General features: G+C 32.9%; 2 protein-coding genes across 2 annotated transcripts in view; one reads left to right on the forward strand and one right to left on the reverse strand.

The window, feature by feature from the left end:
- Positions 1-18,421, forward strand: part of LOC143227570 (uncharacterized) — a 434,192-nt gene that overhangs the window by 108,292 nt on the left and 307,479 nt on the right. The gene's annotated exons all lie outside the window — the stretch shown is intronic.
- LOC143226875 (uncharacterized) overlaps positions 14,431-18,421 on the reverse strand; it is a 42,614-nt gene continuing 38,623 nt past the window's right edge. The window contains exons 4-5 of the mRNA XM_076458408.1: positions 17,387-17,558; positions 14,431-15,854 (exon numbers count right to left, since the gene is read on the reverse strand). Of these exons, the coding sequence (XP_076314523.1) occupies positions 14,857-15,854; positions 17,387-17,558 (1,170 nt within the window). The 3' untranslated portion in view covers positions 14,431-14,856. The remainder of the gene's footprint in view (positions 15,855-17,386; positions 17,559-18,421) is intronic.

Here is an 18,421-nt window from a genome sequence, read left to right on the forward strand (position 1 = left end):
ACTATTGTGCTGCAAAAGCCCTCTACCAATAGAGAGTGACTCCCTGTTTCATAGCTCTCTGGATAACGATACTATTGTGCTGTAAAGCCCTCTACCAATAGAGAGTGACTCCTGTTTCATAGCTCTCTGGATAACGATACTATTGTGCTGTAAAAGTCCTCTACCAATAGAGAGTGACTCCCTGTTTCATAGCTCTCTGGATAACGATACTATTGTGCTGTAAAAGCCCTCTACCAATAGAGAGTGACTCCCTGTTTCATAGCTCTCTGGATAACGATACTATTGTGCTGTAAAAGTCCTCTACCAATAGAGAGTGACTCCCTGTTTCATAGCTCTCTGGATAACGATACTATTGTGCTGTAAAGCCCTCTACCAATAGAGAGTGACTCCCTGTTTCATAGCTCTCTGGATGACGATACTATTGTGCTGTAAAAGCCCTCTACCAATAGAGAGTGACTCCCTGTTTCATAGCTCTCTGGATAACGATACTATTGTGCTGTAAAAGCCCTCTACCAATAGAGAGTGACTCCCTGTTTCATAGCTCTCTGGATAACGATACTATTGTGCTGTAAAGCCCTCTACCAATAGAGAGTGACTCCCTGTTTCATAGCTCTCTGGATAACGATACTATTGTGCTGTAAAGCCCTCTACCAATAGAGAGTGACTCCCTGTTTCATAGCTCTCTGGATAACGATACTATTGTGCTGTAAAAGCCCTCTACCAATAGAGAGTGACTCCCTGTTTCATAGCTCTCTGGATAACGATACTATTGTGCTGTAAAAGCCCTCTACCAATAGAGAGTGACTCCCTGTTTCATAGCTCTCTGGATAACGATACTATTGTTCTGTAAAAGCCCTCTACCAATAGAGAGTGACTCCCTGTTTCATAGCTCTCTGGATAACGATACTATTGTGCTGTAAAAGTCCTCTACCAATAGAGAGTGACTCCCTGTTTCATAGCTCTCTGGATAACGATACTATTGTTCTGTGAAAGCCCTCTATCAATAGAGAGTGACTCCCTGTTTCATAGCTCTCTGTCTTTACTGCTCAATAGAGAGTGACTCCCTGTTTCATAGCTCTCTGGATAACGATACTATTGTGCTGTAAAAGTCCTCTACCAATAGAGAGTGACTCCCTGTTTCATAGCTCTCTGGATAACGATACTATTGTGCTGTAAAAGCCCTCTACCAATAGAGAGTGACTCCCTGTTTCATAGCTCTCTGTCTTTACTGCTCAATAGAGAGTGACTCCCTGTTTCATAGCTCTCTGTCTTTACTGCTTCACTCATGAAAGCTCATTATTAACGAAACAATAAGTACACATCAGAAAACATGTGGATAGAACACCATGAATTTGTCTGAATGGATCATAATTAAACAATACTCTAGCAATGGTAGAAATACCAATATGTTCTTTGGACAAATCGAGCACACTGATACGAAGGAATTGTTTATGATAGTCCAAGTGCTTGAGATGAGATTGTAGTTAAGAGACACACCACAACCGGTAAGTGAAGTATCTGTATAGGTCCAGTGTAAATCGAAGAAAGGGAACCACAAAAGAGGTACTGGATTGATTTAGTCACCATATAAGTTTCTGGAGCACAATGAGGGACATGAAATCTGATAGGATGAAATGTTTCAGATCTTACAGATGAAGAAGAGAATGCTGTGAGTGGCTTAGGATGTAACTGAAGAAAAATCATATCACATGATTCGGCTAACGTCTCATAGTGTAATAAATCACCACAACTTTACATGGAAAATAAAATCCCAATATTACTAGTTACCTCAACAGAACAATGACTTCCAGTCACAAAATGTTGTTATATAATAACCCTAAAAGTAGTAGAACAAGTTAGGTGAAGAAAACGTGTAATAGACAAAGTGGATAGTTATTTTGTTCTTGATGTAAATTTGTGGTGACTTATTACACTATGTGATCATCAGCTGAATTACGTGGTACGTGAAAACCCATCTCTATCTTGTTTGGTTTTATCACTAATAGTTTGTATAGTAACCCTTGATTATGCTACCCAACAACCAGTCAAATACAATGCACATACTTAGTACGAGGCTACCCAACAACCAGTCAAATACAATGCACATACTTAGTACGAGGCTACCCAACAACCAGTCAAATACAATGCATATACTTAGTATGAGGCTACCCAACAACCAGTCAAATACAATGCACATACTTAGTACGAGGCTACCCAACAACCAGTCAAATACAATGCACATACTTAGTACGAGGCTACCCAACAACCAGTCAAATACAATGCACATACTTAGTATGAGGCTACCCAACAACCAGTCAAATACAATGCACATACTTAGTACGAGGCTACCCAACAACCAGTCAAATACAATGCACATACTTAGTACGAGGCTACCCAACAACCAGTCAAATACAATGCATATACTTAGTACGAGTAAGAAGTGTCAACATATTGACGGCCTCAATGGCACAGCAGTCAATAGGCCTAAAGCCAAAATAACCAACTGGTAGCATCGTAAGTTGGCCTAAAGATTCAGTAGTGGTCATGGTCTCTTCCTACCCCAGAAAAAACAAACAAACTGGTAACACACATTAACTGGATACTGGTGCACATTAAAAAAAAATTCATTCCACACACGGATTGAAAAAAGTGAGAGAAAACACTGCTACCCTTCTACAGTTGAGTAACATTAGTGTTGGTCTGTTACATAATTTAAACAGTGTAAAACTCAACCAGCAAGAGATACAAGTGTTACCATTTTTAACTCACATGTTATATATTACTGCAATATCTCAACACATTATCTACAACAAGGAACAATTTGAACATGACGTTCTGGACCACTTGTTGCCCTTACAGCATGGAAATTACTTAAGAAATATTACAAATATATTACTGAAGAAGGTACACAGCACATAATTTGCCTGCAATACACTGATATAGATGGGAACATCCTCTATCTATATTTATCTATCATGACAGAACAAGTAAAGTCAATTATGTTACTACTACTCGGTACTAGTTACGAGTCACTTACAACACAGTGTAATATTTTTATTTTATTTTCTAGGAGAGGATATTGATTTCTTGCAATGTCAACAGGGTGGGCACTAGAGACTAAGGTAGAGCACTAGTATAGAGTTCAACTTAAATAAAAACGTTGAACTTGAAAGTCGTTACGGCCCATTATTTTTCATGTTATCTTGGCCCGCCATGGCCAAGCGTGTTAAGGCGTGCGACTCGTAATCTGAGGGTCGAGGGTTCGCATCCCCGTCGCGCCAAACATGCTCGCCCTTTCAGACGTGGGGGCGTTATTATGTTACGGTCAATCCCACTATTCGTTGGTAAAAGAGTAGCCCAAAAGTTGGCAGTGGGTGGTGATGACTAGCTGCCTTCCCTCTAGTCTTACACTGCTAAATTAGGGACAGCTAGCACAGATAGCCCTCGATGTAGCTTTATGCGAAATTCAAAAAACAAACAAACAAACCATGTTATCTTAAAAGATCACTAAAACTTGAGAATTCTACCTTGTTTTTTTTCGTCTGTTATTCCTTCTATCGTTTTGTACGAGTGTTAATATTTATTTGATTGTAGTGCTTACTTACCTTCTACATAGAGTATGTTGATTTTAATGAAGTATTTACGTATTATGGATCTGAAACCAGTAAAATATATTCTCAAGACGGCTGGTATGGGCATAAAAAACTTTAATTACAATAAAGTACACATTTCAACCCTCTTTGGTCACTGTCAGGTAAACAAAGAGGTTTGTAAGTGACGGTCACTGCGCACACGTCTTAGTGACGATGGTTTTAAACGAGTGTAAGATTCTTAGGGACGTTGTAGTTAGATTATTGGTTCAATACTGGTTTGAGTTGTTGTATAAGTAAGATTCCTTAGTTTGATTTTGAATTTATTTGTATCTGTTTCTCTACTTAGTATGTGGATATTTTCTCCGATTATGTTGTGCTTATTTGATTTGCAGTGTTCAAAAACGGCGAAAGTATTTTTGCGTTCTATGAACCTGATTTCCATTTTTTTCTGCTTGTTTCTCCAATATAGAAGTGTAGCAAAGCCACATCGGGCTATCTCGTGAATCCACCGAGAGGAATCGAACCCCTGATTTTAGCGTTGTAAGTCCGTACACTTACCACTGTACCAGTGGGGGACCCAATATAGAAGTCGTGACACTTGTTACATTTTATTTTATAAATTATATTGGTGTTTTGTTTATCAGTATAGCATTTACATAAGATAGACTTTAGTTTTGTACCTGTTTTTTGAATAAATTTAGTGTTTGCTAGAATGTTTTGTTTTGTTATAAGTTTTCCTTTTTTTTTTCGCTTATATCCTAAATATACGGTATGCAACAGTGTCAGGTTTTGTAGTTTGTTGTTTCTTCGAATATATTATTGTTTGTTGGTCTAGGTGTGTGTGTGTATAATCTTTTCAATGGTTTTTGGAGGAAATTTGTTGATGTTGTTTTATTCTGTTGATTTCATTGTTAATTTTATCAGGTGAACATAGTTTTGTGGCTGTGTTTATTTGGTTTCTTGATATGTTGAGTTTTTGTTTTGTTTCATGTGCTGACTCGCAGGAACTGTATAATCCAGTACAGGTGATTTTTCTGTGGATTTCTGTTTTGAAATGTGTATCTGTTCTTGTGATTTTGAGAAATGCTATTCTGTTAGTTTTCTCCTGTTTACAGATGAACTTAATGTTGAGGTGTATGGAGTTAATGTCGTTGAAAAAACTGGGTGTGTGTTCTGAAAAGTTTTTGGCTTATGTTCAATGACCAAAACTACCTACAAATAAATGGCTTAAGTATGGGCAATCCGGTTACCATTTCCAGCCAACATGAAAGAGATTCTTTAATAGAACGTTTACGCAGAGTATTCATGATGAAACGTTGTAGAATGGACGACAACTGCCTATTGTGGAGATACAAGTCTAGAGGATGACGTTTCGAAAGTCTTTCGTCTTCAACTCCTGAAAGAGATTGAATATCAAGCGAAAAATTCAACTTTACCCCCACCACTATACTGTTAAAGATACAGCTGCTGGACTCACATTTACAGTACACACATTTAGTTTTATCAACTACGTTAATACACCTCAACATTAAGTTCACCTGTGAACATGAAAAAACTAACCAAGTAGTATTTCTCAACCTCAAGTTCACTAGAACCGATACACAATTCAAAACAGAAATCCACAGAAAAATCCTTTATACTGGATTATACACATCCTGGGACTCAGCACATGAGACAAAACAAAAACTAAACTATTAAGAAACCAAATAACCACAGCCACAAAACTATGTTCACCTGATAAAATTAATGACAAAATCAACAAAATAAAACAACACTTCATCAACATCAACAAATTTTGGAAAACTCTTGGAAAAAATTATACACACACACCTAGATCAACAACAAACAAATAATAAGTTCGAAGAAACAACAAATTATAAAACCTTACACTGTTGCATACCGTATATTTACGATATAAGGGAGAAAAAAAACTTGTAACAAAACACAACATTCCAGTAAACACTAAATCTGTTGGAAAATCAGGTACAAAACTAAAGTTCATACTATGTAAGAACTACACTGACAAACACAATACCAACATAATTTATAAAATACAATGCAAAAACCGCCACGTCTTCTATATTGGAGAAACAAGCAGAAAAATTGAAACCACTTTCAAAGCACACAGAAAAGCACCTATGCACGTTTTTTAACACTACAAATGAAACAAGCACAACATAATTACAGAAAACATCCAGATACTAAATATGGAAAGAAATAAAAACAAACGCAAAATCAAAGAAGCTCTACTTATACAGCTACTCAAATCAAAATTGAAACAATAACCTAACATCTAACTGCAACGCCCCCTATAATCCCATACCTCTTTACACCATCGATATTAAGACGTGTGCTTCGTAATGGTCAGCTACAAACTCTCTTTGGTAACCCGAAGATAACCTGAGAAGGTCGAAACGTTGTTCTGTACTTTATTTTAATTTAAGTGTTTTAAATATCTATACCAAGTCTTGAGAATACATTTTTACTTCAATTCGGTTTCTCGTCATATTGAATGTGAAACCAGCTTCCCAGGGTACCTGCGGATTCAGATTTTTAACATTTCCAACTGTATAATATTCTCAAAATAGTGCACTAGTTTTCACAGAGAACATATTAGACCAAAAGAAAAACAAAAAACTGAAGGCGAACAATGAGCACGTGGCTGATATTCCATTTCTTCATTAAGAGTTTGAGATATTGTACTAATGCTGCCTTCATTTCCATTTGTTTCTACATCACAAAGACTCTAAGCTTCTTAAATTACAGCATCATTTGCGCTATTCTTAGGGTTGATTTCAGTTATTCTGATCATCTGAAAATGAAACAGAACTTCAACTAGCTAAGAACAGATCAGGTTGACCGATCAGTATGAAGCGCGATTTACAAAACTGTGAATGTCTGACATCAACAGTACTGATAACAGACAGACGATTTTCCATTCATGATACCACTGCTAGTCACCTTAGCAGTAAGTGCTAAAGCAATGCACAAGTGATAACACAATACCAAGAATAGTATATCTGTCTCTTCAGCAAACGGCTCAAAGATATCTACAAGATCTGCTTCTGCAGCTTGCTCTTTTGTCAAAGAAATAAAAAAAAATCAGATACTGGAAATCACAATCATGTAACAACTGATTATATTTTAATGGTTCAATCTTATTCATTGCAGTTAGTTGTCAGTGAACACTACCCTATCTTGTATCATTGATGTTGGGAATGGAACAATATTCACCAAAGTTTCTCTCAAAGGCCTCTTTACATGGGGAGTAACAAACTTTGTGTGTTTGCCAATGGCAGTTCTTTTTAATAACTTCTTAAACCAATCTCTCCCAACCAGATGTAACGTGTACGTGAATTACAAAAGTCATTCAAGAGTCGAGTATGAGATAAACTTTCTTAACTGTCTGAAAGGTTGTCACACAAAATCTCATTATGAATCAATGATGTTGGTTACTCTGTGTCAAACTTCATGAGATTTCAATTTATTGATTATATAGGCTCTTTTTTTACATTATGGGTTTGTTTATTACATCTAAGAGAATCAGTATGTATTGCATTTGGTAACTAATAATTGGTCTTCACAGCAAGGAAAGCAAAATAGATGGAGGATTATTGACTGAAAGAATGTAGTTATTCTTTCCTTCCACACCAAAAGCAGTAATGCAAGATACCAATAATGCACTGTAATGGGTGGTTATTGCTTGATTATCATTAGGACAAGCATAATACTGAAAAATCATTGATTGGATTATATTTCTAAATATCAAGCTGAGTGGTGAGAATTCTTCAAAATATGGTACTTTGTGTTTTCTGTATATTTTGTTAATCTTCATAGAATGTAGTCTGATTTCTGAGCAACAAGAGAATCCAGCTTTTTCCGAGTGCGTTTTGGAGAAAAGTGGTGACACAGACGAGTTTAACATTGGTAAATGGACTTTTAGTCTGAAAGTCACAAATATCAACAGTTATTATTTATTTTGAAAAGTTTGAAGTAAAAATATTTTGAATTTTGACAGCTCCAAGATAACATTTACTTTACCAACTATTACAATGTAAGCCAGAGAAAAGCTGTATTAATTATTATCTTATATATATATTGATTTGTATGTTAGTGTTTGTTTAGAATTAATCACAAAGCTACACAATGGGTTTACTGTGCTCTGCCCACCATGGTTATCAAAATCCAGTTTCTAGCAGTGGGAGTCCATAGACATTCTGCTGTGCCACTGAGGTGGGACATATTAGTGTTATAGACATACAAGATATTATTGTACCATGTCATACTGTAGTCTATCTGTGAGAGAAATCACAACTGTTAAAGTTCTCAATATAGCAGCAGTTTGTTGTTGTTTTTTCGAGCTAAATAAAATGACAAGAAACACTGGCATCTAATGGAAATAAAACCCCGTGGTTTCTTAAAGAAGTTGAACACTATATTGTGATACTTTCACCCACTGTATAGGAATCCAAATATTATTTTTCTTATTAGCAATGTACTGTATTGAGTCTCCTTTGTTAAAAAATAAATGTAATTGACGTTTCCTTCTAGAATTATATAGAATTCAAAAGGTTTATTGGGACCTACTAGTAAATAATATTGATTATATGATATAATCCAAGGTTTTATTTATTTATCACTATTTTCAGAAATTTAACTGTTAAATTGTTTCATGGGATTCTGGTGATATAGTTTCATGAGGTTGGTTCGTCTTTACACTTAGTCCAAGACTTCCAATCCTATCTCACAACATATTTTAGTGGAGAAAACAATCTTTCAGCATATATTGGATTAAGACACACAGGATTTAAACCAAATTTTGCTGCTGTTTGCCAACTGAAACTAACAGTTGGTGTTGATTTCCTAGGAAACATCCAGATTTCTACTTGGGAAGCATTGTGGGTGAGATTCTTCATGTTTAAGATAAGCATTACCCATTTGAAGTGTATTTTATCTCTGGTGTTGTGTGCACACTACTTAGTTACATATGAATGTTTACATTTGTTGTTGTGATGTATTTGGATGCAAGATTTGAATACATAAACTATGAATATAATGCTCATAATTAAGCGTATTGTTATTGGTAATCAAAATGGAACAAATGGTTATTTATTTATTTATTGTTGAGTTTCGTAATTATTCCTGTTCATTCTTAATTATTTAAATGTTATTTTGTATAAATAAAGTTTGGTTCAGAAGATTAATCTGAGACAATTGTCTTATCCTCTACAACTGGATATCTAGTGTTAAATTTACGTTTGAATGTATAAACAACTGCATTTCTGATGACCTTTAGTCATGCCCAAATTCCATTAAATTTTTGTAGAATATAACATTTCATGGTTACCCAACCATTTAGCCAGTTACATTGGTATATAAAGTTGCAAGTCAATTGAAAATATAGTGTTGTACAAACTAGAAACAAAAGTATGCCTTTTAAAAATGTTAGTGATTTTAAGACAGGTAAATTCTAAGACCCAAAAGTAAAAGAAACATGCACAAAAATTACTCTAGAACGTTTACTGACAAGAAGATATTAATAGATGTTGGTGCTCATGTGATAACCACAGCACTAATAAGGGAAACACTAGTTATTATCATATGATCAACTGCAGTTGATTTGGTAGGTCCAATTAACAGTACTTCAGAATCTATTAGTAGTTTTAGCCTAGTCTACTAACAGTGACACTGAGACTACTTTAATGAAAGGTAGAGACAGTGGAACACATATTTCTGTTGCTCAGAGAAAAACACCAAACTGTTACTTTTGACAGACGAACCTTACTAAGTGGAACTAATAACAAAACACAAAATGATCCATACTGACACTTGTGTGTAAACCGAAAGATGTCTGGAGTAGGCTCAGAAAAACAAATGTGACGTCTAAATGAACCACATTTTGTGGAATCTGAGGATGTTGAATTTTCAAGGTCATGGATGAATTTATTTTGTGCACTGATATGTCAGATGGCAGATTGGTGAAAAATTTTATTAATAACATTTTCTGTTTGTTTTACAATAAAAAAAATTAGTGCTTTTATATATATATTCAGTCATTAAGTGCACAAGTTGAAAAGTGACACTAGCAGTTTAGAATGTTCATCAAAATGACATCAATCAGAACTTTACAATATTATACAGTGTTTTCATTAACACTGTCTATGTTAGGAGAATGTTAATCAAAATGACATCAATCAGAACTTTACAATACTATACAGTGTTTTCATTAACACTGTCTATGTTAGGAGAATGTTCATCAAAATGACATTTCAAATATCTCATCAATCACAACTTTACAATACTATACAGTGTTTTCATTAACACTGTCTATGTTAGGAGAATGTTCATCAAAATGACATCAATCAGAACTTTACAATACTATACAGTGTTTTCATTAACACTGTCTATGTTAGGAGGATGTTCATCAAAATGACATCAATCAGATCTTTACAATACTATACAGTGTTTTCATTAACACTGTCTATGTTAGGAGAATGTTCATCAAAATGACATCAATCAGAACTTTACAATACTATACAGTGTTTTCATTAACACTGTCTATGTTAGGAGAATGTTCATCAAAATGACATCAATCAGAACTTTACAATACTATACAATGTTTTCATTACCACTGTCTATGTTAGGAGAATGTTCATCAAAATGACATTTCAAATATCTCATCAATCAGAACTTTACAATAATATACAGTGTTTTCATTAATACTGTCTATGTTAGGAGAATGTTCATCAAAATGACATTTCAAATATCTCATCAATCAGAACTTTACAATACTATACAGTGTTTTCATTAACACTGTCTATGTTAGGAGGATGTTCATCAAAATGACATTTCAAATATCTCATCAATCAGAACTTTACAATACTATACAGTGTTTTCATTAACACTGTCTATGTTAGGAGGATGTTCATCAAAATGACATTTCAAATATCTCATCAATCAGAACTTTACAATACTATACAGTGTTTTCATTAACACTGTCTATGTTAGGAGAATGTTCATCAAAATGACATCAATCAGAACTTTACAATACTATACAGTGTTTTCATTAACACTGTCTATGTTAGGAGAATGTTCATCAAAATGACATTTCAAATATCTCATCAATCAGAACTTTACAATATTATACAGTGTTTTCATTAACACTGTCTATGTTAGGAGAATGTTCATCAAAATGACATTTCAAATATCTCATCAATCAGAACTTTACAATACTATACAGTGTTTTCATTGATAATAATATCTACATAATGGTTAAGTTCTGGAAATATGTAATAAATATTTTTTGTAAAAACATCTGAATTTTTTTTATCCTTTCTTCTTTTTATTATAAGATAAAAACCAAAACAATGTTGTGAATCAGTTACAATGAGGAGACATAATTTCAAATGCACTATCTGCTTCTATAAGAATTATTAAACTAGCAGTAATGCAAAATACATAATAACTCTAGGGTAAATAATGTCATTATTACCCCTTGAAGTTCATATCCCTTAAAAACCTTAAGCACAGGGTGAAACAAAAATTATTAGTCAAAAACTGATAAACAATAAATATTAGAACTTAGTAATAAATACAACCTTCCTCTGTCGATTGAAACACTGCATAAAAAACAACAAGCAGAGAAGTAAAGAAATATTTTTCTAAAAAAGGAAGTTAATGTAGGGATGGCTACTAATAATCCTTCACAAACAAGGTAGTTAATGTAGGGATGGCTACCAATAATCCTTCACAAACAAGGTAGTTAATGAAGAAATGGCTACTAATAATCCTTCACAAACAAGGTAGTTAATGTAGGGATGGCTACTAATAATCCTTCACAAACAAGGTAGTTAATGTAGGGATGGCTACTAATAATCCTTCACAAACAAGGTAGTTAATGTAGGGATGGCTACTAATAATCCTTCACAAACAAGGTAGTTAATGTAGAAATGGCTACTAATAATCCTTCACAAACAAGGTAGTTAATGTAGAAATGGCTACTAATAATCCTTCACAAACAAGGTAGTTAATGTAGAAATGGCTACTAATAATCCTTCACAAACAAGGTAGTTAATGTAGAAATGGCTACTAATAATCCTTCACAAACAAGGTAGTTAATGTAGGGATGGCTACTAATAATCCTTCACAAACAAGGTAGTTAATGTAGGGATGGCTACTAATAATCCTTCACAAACAAGGTAGTTAATGTAGAAATGGCTACTAATAATCCTTCACAAACAAGGTAGTTAATGCAGGGATGGCTACTACTAATCCTTCACAAACAAGGTAGTTTATTAAATGACTTTATACTAGTCTTGTTTGTTAATATTCCACCGTACAAAGTGCCTGTAGTGTTCTATATGGATGAAGGAAACATTATGTCTACTATACTTGTTTGTTAATATTCCACTGTACTAAGTGCCTGTAGTGTTCTATATGGATGAAGGAAACATTATGTCTACTATACTTGTTTGTTAGTATTCCACTGTACTAAGTGCCTGTAGTGTTCTATATGGATGAAGGAAACATGATATCTACTATACTTGTTTGTTAATATTCCACTGTACTAAGTGCCTGTAGTGTTCTATATGGATGAAGGAAACATTATGTCTACTATACTTGTTTGTTAACATTCCACTGTACTAAGTGCCTGTAGTGTTCTATATGGATGAAGGAAACATTATGTCTACTATACTTGTTTGTTAATATTCCACTGTACTAAGTGCCTGTAGTGTTCTATATGGATGAAGGAAACATTATGTCTACTATACTTGTTTGTTAATATTCCACTGTACTAAGTGCCTGTAGTGTTCTATATGGATGAAGGAAACATTATGTCTACTATACTTGTTTGTTAATATTCCACTGTACTAAGTGCCTGTAGTGTTCTATATGGATGAAGGAAACATTATGTCTACTATATTTTATACATCATTTTTGAAGTATTAATATCAGCCATTTTTTTATTTGATTTATTTTTAAATGAAGAAGAAACACGTTTCTAAATACAGAATGGAAGTATAATTCAATAGAAAGGTTTAAAGCAGACAGATTGAACTGTTCAAATATAACAATACAGTAACACAACCAACTTTCAACTATTAACTTCCTTCATCAAGTTTAAGAATAGCTTATTTTTTACTTTAATAACACAATATCTTGAAATACTTTCTCTATTAACATGTTGACATAAAATTCCCATTCAAAAGACCTATGTACAAGTTAAAAATCTACAAATACCAAACTTTAAGAAAAATAAAAATGTTTATAAATATTTTACTTATTCTTTCATTAACTTTATGAAAGAATCATTTTAATAGAATACTGTACAATTATTTAATCAGTATGGAAAATTCACATTGTAGTTTGAGATCACTGAAATATCATTATTCATAGGTATGCAAGTTCTCAGAAAATCAAATACAGAGAAATCAATTATAGCACCACATCCTTAGTATACGTTAAAATATTAATATAACTAAACTGGTTGTAATCATTTCTTACTGTCTATACATAAAAAACTAGCAATTAAACTATACAGTTATAAAGTTTCTTCCAGTTTCAATTCACAGAAACATGCGTTCTGTTATCTCTCCATCCACATTTAATATTTTATATTTTCTTTTGTTGTCACTTTATCATGTAAAACATCAACACAATAATTCCAACTAATGGTATTATTAAAAACACATTTAAACATAGATCTGTAGAACTAAATCCTGTCTCATTCTAATTCAATAAAATTTGAACAATAACTACATTCAGTAACAGTTACAATTTCTTTCAAACTATTTACACTGCAGTAAACAACAGGGTAGTTTCTCTCAGGTGTTAGTTCTGGATATATTTTAATTTAGATTTTCCCAAACTCATTTCTATAAGCTTTGAAACTGGCTTCTCTCCAGTGTATTTTTTCGATGGTTTTAATACATTATTATTTTCACTTACTGTACAAAAGTAAAGGTTTTAATACAATATGCATTCCTTCATAATATTTTAATTTATCATTTTTACTAAAATGTAAGGTTTCTCTCTAGTATGTCTTATTTTATGTTATTTAAGAATATAATTATTTGGAAATTGTTTTCTTCAAAAGCTACAGCTGTGAGGTAAGATTTCTCTCCAATATATATTACTTTATTATTAAGCTATTACTAGTACTAACTTATTTTCCACAAATAACACAACAGTGAGGTTTCTCCTCTGTACGTCTTCATCCATGTTGTTTTAATTCATTACAAATAACACAACAGTGAGGTTTCTCCTCTGTACGTCTTCATCCATGTTGTTTTAATTCATTACAAATAACACAACAGTGAGGTTTCTCCTCTGTACATCTTCATCCATGTTGTTTTAATTCATTACAAATAACACAACAGTGAGGTTTCTCCTCTGTATGTCTTCATCCCTGTTGTTTTAATTCATTACAAATAACACAACAGTGAGGTTTCTCCTCTGTATGTCTTCATCCCTGTTGTTTTAATTCATTACAAATAACACAACAGTGAGGTTTCTCCTCTGTATGTCTTCATCCATGTTGTTTTAATTCATTACAAATAACACATCCATAGGTTTCTCCTCTGTATGTCTTCATCCATGTTGTTTTAATTCATTACAAATAACACAACAGTGAGGTTTCTCCTCTGTACATCTTCATCCATGTTGTTTTAGTTCATTACAAATAACACAACAGTGAGGTTTCTCCTCTGTACGTCTTCATCCATGTTGTTTTAATTCATTACAAATAACACAACAGTGAGGTTTCTCCTCTGTACGTCTTCATCCATGTTGTTTTAATTCATTACAAATAACACAACAGTCAGGTTTCTCCTCTGTACGTCTTCATCCATGTTGTTTTAATTCATTACAAATAACACGACAGTGAGGTTTCTCCTCTGTATGTCTTCATCCATGTTGTTTTAATTCATTACAAATAACACGACAGTGAGGTTTCTCCTCTGTACGTCTTCATCCATGTTGTTTTAATTCATTACAAATAACACAACAGTCAGGTTTCTCCTCTGTACGTCTTCATCCCTGTTGTTTTAATTCATTACAAATAACACAACAGTGAGGTTTCTCCTCTGTATGTCTTCATCCATGTTGTTTTAATTCATTACAAATAACACAACAGTGAGGTTTCTCCTCTGTATGTCTTCATCCATGTTGTTTTAATTCATTACAAATAACACAACAGTGAGGTTTCTCCTCTGTACATCTTCATCCATGTTGTTTTAATTCATTACTTGTATAAAACTTCTTTTTACAAACTGCACAACAATAATGTTTTTGCACGGTGTTTTTTTTGATGCGTCATTAAGTTACAAGTTGATTTAAAGTCTTTTCCACAAATTGTACAACAGTAAGGCTTCTCACCAGTGTGTATTCGTTCATGATATTTTACTGTATTACTTGTTCTGAACTGTTTACCACACACTACACAACTGTAGGGTCTCTCCCCAGTATGTATTCGTTCGTGTTCTTTTAAGCTAGCATTACCTCTAAACTGTTTTCCACAAACATCACAACTGTAAGGTTTCTGTCCAGTATGTATTTTGTTATGATATCTTAATCCACCACTTGTTCTAAACTGCTTGTCACATACTACACAACAGTAAGGCTTCTCCCCTGTATGTGTTTTTTTATGATATTTTAATGAATAATTTGTTCTAAACTGTTTATCACATATTATACAAGTGTAAGGTTTTTCACCAGTATGTATTTTTTTATGATATTTTAATGCATAATTTGTTCTAAACTGTTTACCACATACTGTACAAATATAGGGTCTCTCCCCAGTATGTATTCGTTCATGTACTTTTAAGCTAGAGTTAGTCCTAAGTTGTTTTCCACAAATGTTACAATTGTAAAGATTTTCCCCAGTATGGATTTTTTGATGTATTTTTAAGTCCCAATTCTTTCTAAAATCTTTTCCACAAGTTGCACAACTATATGGTTTCTCTCCAGTATGTATTTGATTACATTTTTCTAAATCAATATTAAAACTAAAATGTTTACCACTAACTGCACCTCTATACAATTTCTTTCCACGTGGTATTCTATTGTGTTGTTTCACATTATCAGATGTTACACTTTCCTTTCCACATGGTTGTTGTATGTTACTTCCATTTAAATTTGTTTTTCCACAAACACCAATGTTTAATCTTGAAGATTTCACATCTTTAAATAGATCTTCTTGTTTTAAAAGATGACAATCAGGAAAACTGCTTCCACAACAGGAGTTCACACTGGTCTTTATATCTGAAATAAAAATATCTGATACAACACACATAATTTAAACTAGTTCTATTGGTAGGTTAAAGTGTGCATGTAACAACATTTTCAAAAGTTACATTCAATATTTAACTAAACCACTTTGTAACCAATGTATATCAATAAACTAGACATCAAAATATGGCTAATAAATCATATATTACATTACTTCAGTGTTAGGTTTTTATTTGTCTAATTAAATGTTTTTAAAAAATCATCAATCTCCATTAGTGTGACATTTGTTCTCCGGGTCTTCTTTCTTCTGTTATTTACCACCTGTCTAAGAAGTATGGAGTTTAACATATTTACTTATTGTAATATATATTTACCATATAAATATTTTAGTATGAAAATGAAGGTTGATTTGGGGTTAATAAGTTAAAACAATGTAAGCATATAAAATATATTAAAATAATATTAATGTGAAAGATATTCAATTTGAAGATAATGATGATGCAATTTCTGAAAACACTTTCCTCCTCACATGAAATTCTTATTTAAAATGGAAGTAACATACTACGTTCAAGGGACGTGTCCATATTAGACTAAGTCTTAAATTAACTGTAGAAATATGTACCAACCAATTTTGCTTTTAATGAGCAACTTTTGGATTAATTTTAAGAGATGTCTCGTAACTGAAACTAGTTGAATATTATAAGATCTTCCAATGTTTTGTTTTAAACCTGTTGACCGACATCAGTACTCTAAAGATCCTGTTCTGAAAACCTAAATTTAAGTTAAATAGATAACAAGAAATGCCAAGACCTAGAAAATTAAACATCTCATAAATATATAGTTCTTTTATCAAGTTTGGGTTTTGTTTAAGTTTTCTGAAATTTACAAAATAACTGGATTATCTACACCAGCCAAACAATATTAAGCATTGATAGTCAAGAAAGAAGACAGTCAACACCACTCTCCTACAACTCATGGGCTACACTTTTACCAATGAATAGAAGGATTGACCATAATATTATAACACTCCCCACTGCTAAGAGAACAACAGTGTTCAGTGACAGGGATTCAAGCTTTAAACCCATAAATTGTGAGTCAAGTACCCTAATCAACAAACCATCACATATGAGACACATTACTTCTTCAAAAACAGTATAAACATTCACTTCAGCATGAAGGGGGTTCATGATTACCAGTAGAGGATGTAATTGTTCAGAACAATTACTCATTACAGCCCATTTTGTACTCTAGGAATGACTACTCAAAAGTCTATAAAGTACAACAAAGAAAAATTGTTCAGTTAGAAATTTTTTTTTGTTTCATCTTACAACAAAAACAACTGTTCTCTCCATCAGTTTCCATTCAAACTGAATTTTAATGTATTTTCAAATGTTTTGACATTTTATCACTTTGAAAAATTTCACACAATAAACACAGATCTAATACACCACATATTAATACTGTGTACATAGTTCAATAACTTTTAAAAGACTACCAAGTATCTAACATAGTCTTTTAAGATACTGACAATGAATTTACAGATTGTAGGAGACATATATACGTACCAGATGTACTTTCCAACCTAGATTCAGTACATTGTTGTAATTCAGTTTTCACACTGATAACACCATATTCTGAATTATCCAAATCATCATCACTGTTGACACTAAATTTTGAAATGACCTCATCTTTTGGTAGGTCATGAGGCTGTTCTGTTTTAACTGTGACAAAGATATCCTAAAATAAAACACATTCAACAGGTTAATATAAACAGCAACCAGTGGTATCACTAAAGTAAACATATAATATCATCTCCAGTTTATTAATCTAAATAAATATGGTAGTACTGTCTGTTGTATGTCCATGTAACTACTTTGCAGGGTATGGATGGATCTTTAACAAACTGATATGGAGGTTAATTAGGTCCATCAAGGAGACATACACATTTTGTTTACAGTTTTATGGTTGTTTTTGCATTGTTTACCACTACTTCTCTCCATGTAGATGGATCTTCACCAAATATGGCATGAAGGTTTGTTGGGTCCATGTTGAAATACTCATGAACTTGCAGTTTGACATTTTGTGTTTTACATTTTTCATAATTAAATATAACCTTTCATGTTTTGAGACTTTTCATTAATCATGAATTTACATCAGTTCCATCCAAGACTCAGGTACTACAGCTAGTTTATAATATGATACAAATATAGCATTTCAAAGTTAGTTACTCATTAAAAAAAGTAACAAATAAAACAAATTTAGTCTTTTTTTTCAATAAATCCAGAAACAAAGGTGATAAAATGTAGGATAAGAAACCAGTTTGATTGTTTTATATTAACCCACAAGTTTTGAAGACAATAACACGATTAAAAAACTATCCTAACATCTTTTTCTCTAAGCAAGTATACAAAATAATAGTAGAGTATACTGCTGAAAATACCAGTACACACACACCACGGAGGTTATAACAGTATTATACCTCCTCTAACATAAATAGCTATTCTCATTCAGTGCTGCTCTCTATATACAAAACGTTTTTATATGCCATAAGTTTTTGGCTCTCATGTACCCTGCATTTAACTGCATCTTACAAGTAAATC

This window comes from Tachypleus tridentatus, chromosome 9 (genome assembly GCF_004210375.1).
Source record: "Tachypleus tridentatus isolate NWPU-2018 chromosome 9, ASM421037v1, whole genome shotgun sequence".
NCBI lineage: Eukaryota > Metazoa > Arthropoda > Merostomata > Xiphosura > Limulidae > Tachypleus > Tachypleus tridentatus.